The following is a 14,369-nucleotide window of genomic DNA, read 5'->3' on the forward strand; positions in this document are numbered from 1 at the left end:
CCAGGATACTGTCCACCGGCAGCTCTGATTATTTTGTAGCTGCAGCTAAAGAAAACTGTTAATTTATGCTATTCTGTTTAATCACTTTTAAAATACAGAGGAGAAGATGCGGAGAAGATCTACAGGAGAAATGTCTATCCTTGCATTTTCTCCATGTGAGTGGAGAAAAAGCATTGGTCAAAGTAGCCACCTTTCTGCTATGGTCAGGACAGAGAGAATAATTTGTATTTAGGATTGTCTGGCTTGGTGTGAGGCATTGCCACTACACAGGCAAATGAACTGCACCCTAATTTAAGCAGTGCCACAGGCCAGTGCTTGCACATCATGTGTCTTAGAAGGCCTTACCTTTTCCTTTCACAGACGTGGCATGAACACAGCAGCACACATAGCACCATTTTCTGTTTAAACCCTGAAATGAAGAATCTCTTCCTTGCTTTTGATGGTGTTCATGTCACCAGAGCGCTATGCTGCTGGCCACTCTGCCCTACCCCAAGATGTTAATTTGGGGCTGGGTGAAACACAACCCTGTTGACACATCAAGCATAGGAAAATATCAAACTCTGATTATATTCCCAAATTACCTTTTCTAGAGGGTAATCATGTGGTAGATTATCATTAAATGGTTTGGGTTGGAAGCGACCTTGAAGACCACCCAGTTCCAACCCGCTGCCCTGGGCAGGGACACCTCCCTCTAGACCAGCTTGCACAAAGCCCCATCCAGCCTGGCCTTGAACACCTCCAGGGATGGGGCTTCCACAGCTTCTCTGGGCAACCTCTTCCAGTGCCTCACCACCCTCTGAGTGAAGAATTTCCTCCTAATATCTAATCAAAATCTACTCTCTTTTAGTTTAATGTCATTACCCCTTGTCCTATCGCTACACTCCCTGATGTATGATCTCTCCTCTTCTTTCCTGAAGGTCCCCTTTAAGTACTGGAAGGCCACTAACAAGGTCTCCCAGCAGCCTTCACTAGACTAAACAACACCAACTCCCTCTTCATAGCTTGTCTTCATAGGAGAGGTGCTCCAGCCCTCGGATCAACTTTGAGGGCCCACCTCAATTTTACATATCCATTTTGTGTATTTACAGTAATTAATAATTCCAGAATGGGGAGTGGAGTGGAAGATGGGGAGGTGCTTTGTTAACTGCTGTTTTCTCTGTCTTGTCTCTTTCCAGGAAAAGAAGCTTAACAAATTTGTGTTTAGCTCAGGCTTAGTATATGAAATTATCCTAAGCACATGAATTGTGAGCACTTTCATCTTCATCCTGTGATCTGGTAAAAATTTAGGTCGTCTATGACATGTTCTTAAACTCTCCCTTATGATACAACCATTGACATAACGTAGGTAAACTGTTTGGTAGTCATACTGTTTTCTCTAGTTTGCTGCCCACCCATGAGAGAAGCAAGTAGGGAGGTCTTTCAAACTTGAAGTGCCCTAAGTTCAAAGGTGTATTTGTGGTGGGTCATTTCTGAAAAGACACTAAGCATATTGGACAAAAGTAATGCACCTTCCAATTATTTTATTCATCATGTCTTACAGTAGATGCAAAATTAAACATCTGTCTCTTTGATAGGCACTAGCATTGATTTTAAGTTGTAAATAATTTTTCATAAAATTATTCTTTTTGATGTAAAATGGGCCTTTATAGTTGACTGCTAAGTCACTGAGCTTTATTTTTGTCTTGGCTGTGTTAGTGTAAATGCATACCAATAACACTCTAATGCAGGGTTTAACCCTTTTGTACAGCAGAGAGGATTCAATTCTCACAGTATTCAGTGAAGAATTCTTGTTAAAAAATATGATATTCCAGAAAAGTATTAATCACTGTTTATTATCGAGCATTATCTGCCTGATATTGCCCCTGTTTTATATATGGTGAACACTGATTCCTAATGTTTTAATATTTTTTTCCAAAACTTTTCAATCCCCAGGAATACTTTTTCAATACAAATACAGTGATAATTTTAACACACATTCTCTGTTTGCCTTCTGTGCTCATCACTGAAGTATTTGATTGTGGGATGTTTCAGGGTCTCAGTGTGTGGGAACTTACTTATTTCCTTAATTGTCCACTTGCAAGAATCTGTTTCCATACCCAAGTATGGTATATGACCCAATAGGCAAAAAGGATATTTTAAGGACTGAAGATTGTTGTTGGGTTTTTTGTTGTTGTTGTTAAGTTTGTGCTCTTGAAGTCTAGCTAAGTTTAGATAGCAGCTTTTAAAGCTTAGAAAACAAGAAGTTGCAGGACTATCCCATTTGACCTCTCTCTCTATATATAAGTTTCATGGAGATTTTTGCCAGTGCTCATCCATTTCCCATTGTCTGACCAAGAGTATGCCTCCAAATCAACCTGCAATTTATGGGCTGGATATATTGCAAGCTCACTAAAAGCAGTAGTTTTGAAAGATGGCTTTTTTATTGCTTGTTTCTTTAGTCCATCATGTTCCTAGATCAGGAACATGCTTTCTTGTTTAGAAGCATGCTTTCTTGTTTATTTTTGTTAGTGCTACTTTTTTTTTTCTTTCTGTCTTTGTTTTCTTTCCTCTTCTTCCTTCTCTTTTCTTCCTTCTTCCTTCTTTTTCATTTTCTTTCTGCTTTCTTTTCTTCTTTCTTCTCTCCTTTTGTCTTCCTCTTCTTCCTTTCTCTTCTTTCTGATACACAGAGCTAGACTGTGATCCTATTTACTGCTACTGTTAATTTTGCCTATCCCCTTCAATATCCTTTAAATTATTTGGGAAATCCTCCGGCACATGAATAGTCAGAATGTATTTTACTTTATATATATATATATATATATGTGTGTGTGTGTGTGTGTGTAAACATATAAATAACTGTTAATAACTGTCCCTCTAAATATAAAACTCTTATGTGCAATTTCTTTAGCCTCAACTACTGTTGAGAGCTAGAACTGACTAATCTTTCAGAATAGGGTGTGGGGTTTTTTGTTTGTTTGTTTATTTGATAGAGGATATTCACAGTCATAATTCATTTCTGTTTTCTTCTGTGGTAGAGTGATGGCTTTGTTGGGAGGAAAGTTCTGCACAAATTTGTTCATTAACCCTGGTTTGCTGGCTGTGGTAAGAAACCCTCTTTGGGACTACGTACACGTAGAAGTGGGGGCACAGGAGAATCCATACTTTGTGTGTTAACCTTAGCAGTAAGCAGACCTAGAGTTTACAAATTACTTCTGGCCAAGTATTTTCGGTTGTTGTTTAGGTGCATGCTTTGTCTTTGTGGTACTGCAGTATTGCTTAATTGGTATTTTACCCTTGCTTACTTAGTTGAAAAGTTCAGTTTGTCCCAGCTAATCTTTAATCCACAGCAACTCCCAAATGTATTTAGTGTGCTGAATATATTGAGTAGTACGTGTTGAGGCTGGAATAATAAATTAAAAGGTCATTTGTGTTCAGTGAAATATGATTAGGGATCTCTGTAATTTGCACTCCTCTGAACTCGGATACATGCTGGCAGCAGTTCTATACTGAAAACCTGTTGTACGCGTGTGCTGGATCAGCCTTGGCTAAAGATGGGGGCTCCGAGGCTCTGAACTCCTACCCAGATGATTCCTCACTCCCTCTTCTCGGCAGGACAGGGGGAGAGAATAGGATGAGAATGCTTGTGGATCAAGATAAAGACAGTCAGATTGCTTACTTATTACTGTAGAGGGCAAAGGAGACTTGAATTGGATAAAACTAAATTTATTGCTAATGATAATAGATTTTGCAAGTTAGAAATAAAGACAAACTTTAAAAAAAACTCCTTTCCTCACCCTTTTCTCATGCACAACTTCATTTCTTCACTCGAGGTCCCTTACACCCACCCCTGAGTAGTACTGAGGAGGTGGTATTGGTGAGGGGGATTGTCATAGTGACTTCTCTCTTCTGTTCCTTCCCCCTCACACTTTTCCCCTGCTCAGGCATGGGCTCTCAACGTGGGCTGCAGTCCTTCAGGAAGAACCTGCTCCAGCATGGCCTCTGCATGGGCCAAAGTTCCTTCAGGAAGTATCCAACTGCTCCACTGGAGCATCTTCCATGAGTTGTAGGGGATATCTGCTCAAGTGACATAAAGCTCCTCCTCTTCAGCACCATAAAGCACCTTCTTCTTTGACCTTGGTGTTCCCTCTGCTGTTTCTTACTCTCTTTGTTCCCACCTCCTCACTCTGACATTTGTTCTTCCTTTCTTAAATATGTTTTCACAGAGGCAACTGCATGCTTGACTGATGGGCTCAGCCTGTGGTGGGTCTGTTGCAGAAAAGAAAAGAAAATCTCTATGATGTGCTTGAAAATTAGAACCATAATAAATAATGCTACATGTTAACTAACATAAGAGTCTGGAATGACTGTGATGACAAAAAGGCTAGTTTAGGTGGAGATATTTTAGGCAATGACTGCCAGAACGTTGTAGGATTTCTTCCTAGAAAGGAAATTGCTAACAATCGGGATCCTTACAGGGAAGTTACGGAAATTCTGGCCTAAGATTTACAATAACATTCCCTGTTAGAATATATTCTGAGGAAGTTTTCATTATTTTAGATGGGCTAAAAATGAGGTAAAAATCTCCCTCAGTTCTAAAATCACGTGTGTATGTTTTGACTCAGCTCTCTGACTTCAGGCAAAAGAAGCTTTCAGTTCTTCATCAAGGAAAAAATAAGCAATCTCAAACCTAAACTTGGTTTTATTTGCAAAGAAAGAATGAGTTTGTACATTTGTTTGTAAAATTATTGCTAAAGGTACATATCAGATAGTGTTTGAGCAATCTTGAAAAGAAAATTACATAGAAAGACTGCCCTGTATTTAAAAGTCTGTAGTTTTACGTTACAGAGAATGTGTTCTGTAAAATTCTTAGTCACTTTAGACATAGCCAAGATTTATGATGTTGAGCTGATTTTGCTGGGTTAATTAACAGAGAGACATTTCAGACTAACTTTAAGTTGGTGGTATTTTTTTACATAGTGAAACTTGAAAATTCCAGTAATTGTTTTTGGAATGCAGAAAAAAAACACAATAAATTTCCCTGAAGTACTGAGAAAGCGTGAGAATGTAATCTATATACTCTTTGTGTGTACTAGTATCCCCACACAGTATTATCCTGGGACATAAGAAAAATTCAGACTACTTCATTACACATTTTTTGACATTCATTTGTCAAATGAATACTTTTCACAAGATATCAGTAGTCTTACAATAAAGCTGTAACTTAAGTTTTTTAAAAGATTGTATCTAAAGATGTAATAAAAATAAATCTCTGTTAGAAACTATTTTCAAGTAAAAAATAATTTGACTTGCAAGTCTGCTTACAACGAGGAAACAGCTAACAGGGATCTCTAGCATGAATAGACTTCTGAGCTCTCTTGGATATGTTTGTGTCATAGCAGCAGCTGTGAGTAAAACATCTTTTTTTTCATGATGTTCATGAAGTAAACATCTTTTCCTTGCAGAAATGTTGTCCAGCTGTACTGTTCAAATTCCAGCATCTGTCTCAGAGTCCCAAATGTTGTGCAAAAACTGGTCTGGAAGACTTTCTGGCAGCATCTGAGGAGTTAAAAAATAGGTGAGCATTATTTTGCCTTTTTGGAGGATAAAATATTTTTGTAAGGCTTTTTGTTTTGCTCTTCCAAATAATTGTAAGATCTATTTCATATAACTGTATTTACAATTGATCTCACACTGTAGTTTATTAAAAGAAAAATTTGATGCAGAGTTAGGGTTGCTTGGAGGTATAATCATACCCTTCTGGAATGACTGGTTCAGCAAAACTCAAACTCTGATGACCAAAAATATGCAGACAACTTCAAGTACTATAGCTTTCACAAGACAAATATTTACACTGAAGTTGTCTCAGCTGTAGCTGCTGTGAATGTTGGAGAACTTAATTAGAGCAGTTCAGCAGAGAGAGAATGACGCAGTCTAGAAGAACTACACTGTGCTGGAATAGTGTGAATTTCTTTCTTGCATGGGGATGCACATGATAAGAACAAAGGAATGGACACGTATCTCAAGAGATTTAGTATGTCTCTTCAGTCCTGTTTCAGCTGCAGAACCTAGGGTAGACTTGCTGTTGAAATCAGTTAGGTTGGAGATGAGTGTAGTCTGGGTGTTTAATGAGAGCAAAATGAAGTGTAACACCCTTAAGTAGAAGAGGGCTGTAAAATAAAGCACATACAGAGGTTTTTTTTCCATGAAGCAAGAAAACATTTGACTATGGGGCAAGGGTACAGCCATATCTTCTATATTTCTTATAAACAAAGGTATTCATGGCATGGGTTGCTATTAAAAGCAGTGTCTGAGTGTATATGCTCCTTAATTCTTACTCCCTACTTCTGAGAAGCTTGAGATTTGCTAATTTCTGCATTCATTGACATGATATTCAGTCAAGGAAATAGCTCTGTGTTACTCTCTTATTTCTAAATTTCTTAAGGTTTTGTCAGTTGTGGTGGTTATAGAGTACCTTTAGTAGTTACAGATCAGTTACCAAGATAATTTGCTGTTGAAATGCTATTCGTATGTAGGCAGGAAGAAAAGAGGCTCTCGTTTCAACATATGGTACACCTTGTAATAGTGGAATGTGCATTTCAGTCATGATTTGCAGGCTTGGAAGGATGTAGCTAACAGTTTAATGAGAGGAGTCACAGATATTTGTGTCTAAGTCCCAAATATTGTCAGCTTTAATATTCAGTGATACAATAACTTACAGGACCAGGACCAGGGTGATGGTGGTGGAAGGGATGTGATACTTTCTATACCTTCACCCTTTCCTTGTTACTCCTTATAGCATATCCTTGCTATCATTTTTCTGTCCCTTTACATCACTGGAGCTTAAAAATATTCCTTGCTTTCTGGCAATAGCAGCAAATTCATTCAGTTATGTGGCCGCCCCCAAGTAAGCTGTGCTGTGCCAGTTGGTCTTAGGGCCAGGGAATAATTACTTACCCTTTATTTTTATTTGTGAAGTCATAGAGGTCTTTGATAAGTCATCAGAGCAGGACTTTGGAAATTACTATTTCATTTACCATGTTCTATGGTAGCCTGACAGCTATCATCACCGTCTTACTCAACTGCTAAGGAGCTACTAGACGCTCCACTTCCCAGAGTCAGAAATTATGACTTCCAAAGAACTGTTTCAGGAGTCCTTGGCTGTTTGTGATTGTCCTTTTTCCTGCATTAATGAGGACAAGGCATCATTTCAATAGCTTGGTCCTACTGTCAGTCTCTTGACCACGGAGGTACTGTTACAGGTACTCTGCTGGAAAAGCTTGTGTTCCACCCACTGAAATAATTAATGCTTGCTTTGTGTAAGTTTATCTGCTTGGGATTGCTTCACCAACATTGAAACAAAACATTGACTGTCCAGAATTATCACTGCTTTCAGGATATCCCAGAAGATTGGGGGGGGGGGGGGGGGGGGGGGGGGGGCAAGGGGGGAAGACAGGACACAACATTAAAATGACCAAAAAAAAAACAAAAAAAACCCCACCACCCAACCACAAAAAAAAAACAACTTACGTCTTTAAGGCAACAGTTAGTTAACATCACTACTTTATATGTCATAGCTGGATAACTTAAAACTTCAAAGCAACTTAGGAAATGCTACGAATTCTAAGTTTCCCAAGGTAGATCTTCATAATTTATTAGTGATATAAAATACTAGAGACTGAGGTCCTAAAAATGAATTATGTCAGTGATAAAAATACAGTACATCCAAGGGATTTTGGATAAGCTACTTTATCCAAATGTCTCATACCTACAGCTAAGAAGACTGTCAAATCTAAGAGAAACACTGTCTGAAGACATCAGTTAGAAAAGTAAAAAGTCAAATAATACACGTAAACGGGAAACTTGTAACAGAAAAAAGTTACAGATATTATCCATGATGATGTAATTATCTTTGAATTAATTGTAGCAAGCTTGCCAAAGAAAACCCAGATCAATCATTTCTTATCTTGTGAGTATACAAGATTCTTGCAAAATGTGATGTAAAAAGTCACAAGGTTAAAGAGGAGGAGAAATTCCTGGCTGTCATAATCGATGATGATGAACACCTGCTGTTCAGTACTGTGGCCTTAGAGGACTGGGGAGTTCCATGTAGTACTAACTGGATAAATATTAGTGACTAATGTTTGGAGATTGACCAAAAGGATGATTTGATTTGTCTGTATACTGTTCAAAAATAGTAGATTCTATCAATTATGAGAAATATTAGGGATTTTTTGGGCTGGAGAGAAAACTTTTACTTGTTGCAAAAATGATGATGCAAAATATCCCAAGTTGGCAGGACTAATATGTCCTGTCTTACTCCAAGAATACAGATTTCAAGCGAACTGAAGGAAGTATATGGATCTTAGAAGAGCTAGGAAAGGCAACTTTTAAATAGAATAGCTTCTCAGTTTTACCTATGGCACAGATAGCAAACTGCTATGATAAAATATTGTATTATCGTCATATTGTTCCTATATATTTACTCCATATTATTCCTGTGAGAAATGCAACAAAACATTAATAGCCATCCTGTTGTGGTGTTGCCCACATTAAAATGGGAAAGGATGGGAAGCAGAAAAGTTTCACAAGAATGGGAGGGTACTTAGTGTGGGTTGACAGTAGAAGCACAATATTTGTGATGCAGGTGTTTAGACAAATGAATTGATTAACAATTGTACATACAATCTAGGTTCTCTGAATGTGTAGCTATTTGATAATCTAGTGCTATGTGGTGTAGGAGAGCCAGTTTGTAGCATACCTCTTTACAAGTGAGTTTACCTGGAGTCCATAACCTACTAGGCAATCATTTTATGTTTAAAAGTCTTTTATCTTGCTAATAAAGAAGATAATACTTCCAGAAATATTCGCTGATGCTGTTGTGTCATAGGAGGTTTATGTTTTGTTCCAGTGTAGCCACTTGAATCCCTATGATCTGCTGCACCTTCATGTCTATAATTCCTACTTCTTAGAGTCACTAGTACTGAACAATGGAACAGCTCCTTAGTACTTAAAAATGTAACTGGCAAAACATGTACACAGTGGTAACTCAGCCACATTTTCTGTTAAAGTATGTAACTATCATTATTTACCAGGTGCTGTACTAAACTTAGCTAAAAAAAAAAAGAAAAAAGCAGAATGTTGAAATCTCTGTCTTCTTCAGAAAGCTGCAGCAGGAAAAATGCAAAGAACAGTGACTGTTACTTTGAGATTAAGTCGACATACACTAGCTACTCTTGGCTTCCGTTAAACTTTGGAACTTGGTTGAAGCAGCTGAGACACTGCTATAGCTACATAAAATGACTGTTAGTACATATAGTGAATACTCTATTTGCATTCCTTCTTAAGTGTTACCACTGCACATTGTGCTGACTCACTCAAATGTTCGTTGTGTCTCCGAGCTTTTGCTCATGGACTTTGAATGGATCCTGAAGTATGTTTCTAGCTGTTCTTTTTCTCACATAGCTATATGAACTAAAATGGATAATGTAAAATTGCTGCTGAGCCCACAGTAGCTACTTCACCATGGACAAAGAATCCCCCTTTCAGAGTTACATTTGCCCCAGAACAGAAAATCTCCCAATAAAAGAGGTAACTGCATTTCAAAATTTGCCTTTTTCCACTACCATTCATGATTCTGGCTTTCACAAAGATCTCATTTCTATATTGAACTATCATCAGTGAACACTTCTACTAACCCTTTAAAAGGGGATTTTGAATGGAGACACACCATCACTCAAGTCTAATGAGTTAGCTGTTTCTGCCTGAACAAACCACACCATCAGCTATAGACTTGCAGTACTCTACTATCCTTCTCTTTCATAGAATCATAGATTGGTTTGGGTTGGAAGGGACCTTAAAGATCATCTAATTCCAACCCCCCTTCCATGGCCAGGGACATCTCCCACTAGACCAGGTTGCTTAAAGTTTTTGACTTTGAAGTCTTAGGTAAAGCAACTAAGTGGGTTTAACTGAAAACCATAATAGGAATAAAAATATTATGAGAGAGCCAATAGACCTGTAGGAAAAATGGGCCTCAGCTTGTTTTTTGACACTAGTTCACTGAAGGAGCACTAATAGGAAAAGAAAAAGAAAAAAAAAAGGCAAGGAAAACTGTCAGACAGGACTAACAACAAAAACGAGAGATGAGCTAAGATCTTCTGGGGAACCCAGATAGTAAAATTATAAATTTCAGCTAACAGAAATAACTATGGCCAATTGCTTTAATAGGATAGGATCATTTTATACTACTAATAATAAAAGAAGAGCTTTCCTCTGAAACTCCGTTCAGTCATCTGATGTTCACAGGAAGATTCCCACTACAGATATCCTAAGATCATTTTAGAAAATTTCACTGAAAGGCTGGTAAGTTAGGCAAGGTTTTTTTCTCCAGGGGACTTAGCAAGAAATAAACACACGTTACATACAGATTAAAAAAAAAAAAAAAAAACTTGTTAAATTCCTTCCATATATATTTCATAAGTGATATTATTTGAACGTATTCAATTATGAACACATGCATTACAGAGATTTTATTATTCTTTGTTTTTTTATTGTATGTAAATAGCACTAGAAGTGAAGTTCTTTTCAGTTTATTGTTGGTGACAATCTAATTTCTCTGAGGCACGTTTCTTGAACAATCTTGGTTCCCGGCTTGTCTCTTTTGGTCAGTGTATTATTTGCATTCCTTCTGTATAACCTTTACAAAATTCTGTATAAACTCTGTAAAACTTTTTTCTTCATATTCTTCACATTCTTTACATTTTTTTGATGTTGTGGAACTCAACTGAAAAAGAAAATGCGATAGTAGTAAAGCAGGATACCTGATCTATTTGTTCAGATAGAGAACTTTTGTGAATAATTCCAATGCAGTCAATTACTACAGAAAGCACGGCTGGAGTCTTCCAAGGTACTCATGTTCTGTTCCTGGCTTGCTTCCTGTATAGCATCATCTTTCAAAGACACAGCGCCTCAGTGAGAGATCCAAGTGGCCTATCTCTTTGAAAATTAGGACACTTTTCTGTATGTGTCTCAACATAAGTGACTTTAGATACCGAAGCTACAAACTATTATTTATGCATACATATTCAAACACTTTGACGTATGCATGTGTGCCCAGTCACAAGTATTTTCATTGATAGGAATCCTAGAAGTGGTTTTATAAAAATCACTGAATTCCGTTCTTTCATTTTTATATGTGTAGCCTTTTCATTATTATATGTTTGGGTTACTGATTCCCCATTTGCTTTCATATGTACCATCTCACCTTTTGCATATCTATGAAAAACAAAATTTCTGCTACTCTTCAGTAGCAGAAACACTTCTTTTCCACAGACTGTTGGTACTACTTACCTCATTATTTTTAAATCTTGCATTTCCATTTTTCAATATGTTGAATACATCCTGTGTTTTACTACAATTTTTGATATAACATTCGTGAAGAATCACTTTCATCTCTAAGAAAAAGCATCTCATTATAGGTTCTTGGCATTCTTTCTGGAAAAAAAAAAGTTTTAGTAGTTTTAAGGTTAAAATGGAATACCTGAGTGTAGGATATAATTTACCAAGAAGTAGCTGATTTTTATTTACTGGATATCTCTTCTTACTGTTCAAATACCTTCAAGTATCTGCAAAGATAGATTCAGAGAGCTAACATATAAGCCAGTCAGTTTCCTAGGATGAAGTAAAACTTTGTGTCTTGACGAAGAAAATAGGAATATAATTAATTAGGCTAGGAATTTGGAATACAATTAACAGTAATGGAATTAAATTAATATTGTTCTTAGTAGTTCTAGCACTTTCATTCAGAGATCTTAATTCAAAATAATGAAGAATGGAGGAGGAGAGAAACAATTATTACACACACACACACACAAAAAAAAAAGAAAAAAAGAACTGATTTCTCCATTGCCAAGAACAAGCCCCAGGTAGTATGACTTTCACATCAGGCCTTCCCACTTTAAGAAAATCTTCCTGACATTACCAGCTAATAAATTCACTTTTACAGTGCATTAACTTCTGTGTTCAGTTAAGGGAATTAACTTCATTTCAGTTAAGGGAATGGGTGTGCAGGTGTGGACATGCATGTTTTGTGACCTTTTTTCCTGTACTGTACAGAGCTAACTGCACAGATACATTAGACTCTGTGCCTTCTCAGGCTTGCCAGGTCCACTGAACACATCATATTTACTGTATTCCACATGCACACTGAGACTATCCTGTGCTGATGTAGTAAGTAAGTCTATTATTTCTAGGAAAACTCTTGTTAACTTCTTATGTACAGGAAGTCATGTATAGTGTGTAGTTAGCATAGCCATTGTGTGAACTTTTATGCTGCCAGGAAAGGCAGTTTCTCAGGAGGAGGCTACCAGCATTGCCACAGCAAAGAATTCAGCTTATGTTCCAGCAGGGCTATACCAAAAATGACTGCTAGAAGTGGGGTATTGATTTGATGCATTTTCTTAGTGGACTGTATGTGTCCCCTGGAGTGCTGACTGAGTTCCACAATAAAGGATTATGAAATAGTCTCGTCAAGAATTAATTTACGGAAACTGCATTTAATATGATCATATTTTAGGCAGATTTCTAGGATTGGGCTAAGAATTATATTTTTTAAAAAATAACAAAGTTTATTGGTTCCAGGATAAATTATAATTTCCAGCTATTAGAAAGCCAAATCCTTGATATTACCTATTATTTGCTGCTAAGCTAAGGAATTGCAAAAGCAGAGAAACATACTAGTAGATGTTGACAGTTACTTTCCATATGACACTTTTCCCATATTTTCTTCTTGTAATATTGTAGTGCATGGTGTTAAATAATAATCTCAGGAACTATTTTCTTTGTCACTTTTTTTCCCTTTTCAAATTACAAACAAATACCAACATTATTGTTCAGTGTTTGTTTTGGTAAGTTCCTTTTCCATCATCCCTTTTAGTTGATTAATTTTAATAGCAGGTAGTTCAGTAAAAATAATACGAGCTTACACAGTTTATCATAAATAATTTAGGTAATAGAACTACTTCCAAGGCAAATGATCTGGTTTCTGAAACTTTTCTCAAATTAGACCAAGGCTACCTTAGGAGAAAATTGCTAGTAAAGAAATGAAGCTACCATATTAGACCAGTTTGGGTTAAATTTTAATTTTACTTACATCCTCATCTGTGTTTGCAGTATATAAACTGACATCAATGTCCTAAAAGAATATGAAAGTTAGAATTATGAGCAATAACTAACAGACTTTAGAGGTAATAAAGCAAATATTAGAGACATGGATTAGCTCCAAGTTGAAAGGGTCAATCAAGCCAGGTACTGGGAGTCAGTAAGTCAGGCATCTTAGTCATCTAGTAACCTGCAGAATGGGCTTCACTGTGAGGAAGCTCATCAGAATTGAGTTCTGCAAGTACTTTTTCAGAAGGAACTAACTCCCATGCCCTCTACCCCTTTCCTTAGGAGATGGTGGTTCTTGCTCTACCCAACTAAAATAAATTTTTTAAAAATCAAATAAAATATTCAAAAAAGAGAGAATGAAAATAATATTTAATTCTAGAGTCTACCGTATTTGTTCACCTCCAGTTCCCTTCAATCTTCTACTCCCCCTCACTTCCACCCACAAAACAGGACTATACAAACATCCCATTTCATACTTTTTGTTACTGACACTCTTAATGGAGTACTGTGCTAAATGTTTAATTATGTCTGCTCCTATGTTTATATAAAATGTTGACTTTTTAATGAACTTACTTTGGATGTCTTGATCTGCTCCAAATCTTTCAGAACATCTGTCCACTTGCAGTGATCTGCCTCTGTCTTTGGTATATAAGCACTAGACCAGAAGAAAAACAGTGACCACTAGGCTAAGCAGTAGGTACACACATTGTTTCTGCTGAAAAAAGAGTAACAGATTATTCATATACTAAAGATATGTTGTTATATATATGGTAATGTGTGGGTCAAGTACATTTGATAAATCTTAAAATCTACTGATGTATAAAATATATATCACAGAGCCGCACTCTATAAACAGTCAGCAATTTTTTTCAAAGGCTAGTTCTATAGGACATAATGCAAGAGAAATGTTCAACTATTTTTTGCAAAATATCTACAATTCTTTCAAAATATCCTCCAAAATTACAAATTTCTAAGTCTCTAATACTGACTTTTTCCCCCTCTACTACTATGGAACTTGTATCTTTAGCACTGTAGAAATATTGTGTGTCCTTTTATATGTGTTTTGTTTGTTTGTTGTGTGTGTGTACAGGAAAGCTTTCTCCTGCTATAGATAAAATTTTACAGGAAGTGAACCACTAAAGGGTGGAAGGAAAATTTTCTTCTCCTTTGGAAGATTTTTGGACTGTGAACTGTGGTTTTAATATTTTCCTATTTGGATCCTT

The 14,369-nt window shown here is 36.8% G+C and overlaps 2 protein-coding genes across 15 annotated transcripts in view; one reads left to right on the forward strand and one right to left on the reverse strand.

The window, feature by feature from the left end:
• The window catches only part of INPP4B (inositol polyphosphate-4-phosphatase type II B), a 347,812-nt gene extending 340,061 nt beyond the window's left edge, over window positions 1-7,751 (forward strand). The window contains exon 28 of the transcript XR_005819226.1: window positions 5,442-7,751. The gene's annotated coding sequence lies outside the window, so the exon portion shown is untranslated. The remainder of the gene's footprint in view (window positions 1-5,441) is intronic.
• The window catches only part of IL15 (interleukin 15), a 64,475-nt gene continuing 55,349 nt past the window's right edge, over window positions 5,244-14,369 (reverse strand). For 12 of the 14 annotated variants that reach the window (XM_040554808.1, XM_040554813.1, XM_040554805.1 and 9 more), the window contains 4 exons: window positions 13,720-13,801; window positions 13,130-13,171; window positions 11,329-11,472; window positions 10,432-10,762 (listed from right to left, as the gene is read on the reverse strand). In XM_040554808.1, the coding sequence (XP_040410742.1) occupies window positions 10,652-10,762; window positions 11,329-11,472; window positions 13,130-13,171; window positions 13,720-13,801 (379 nt within the window). In that variant the 3' untranslated portion in view covers window positions 10,432-10,651. Of the gene's footprint in view, window positions 5,536-10,431; window positions 10,763-11,328; window positions 11,473-13,129; window positions 13,172-13,719; window positions 13,802-14,369 lie in introns of those variants that run through there. The other 2 variants (XM_040554809.1, XM_040554810.1) reach the window with 2 other exon arrangements.

This window comes from Cygnus olor, chromosome 4 (genome assembly GCF_009769625.2).
Source record: "Cygnus olor isolate bCygOlo1 chromosome 4, bCygOlo1.pri.v2, whole genome shotgun sequence".
Taxonomy (NCBI): Eukaryota; Metazoa; Chordata; class Aves; order Anseriformes; family Anatidae; genus Cygnus; species Cygnus olor.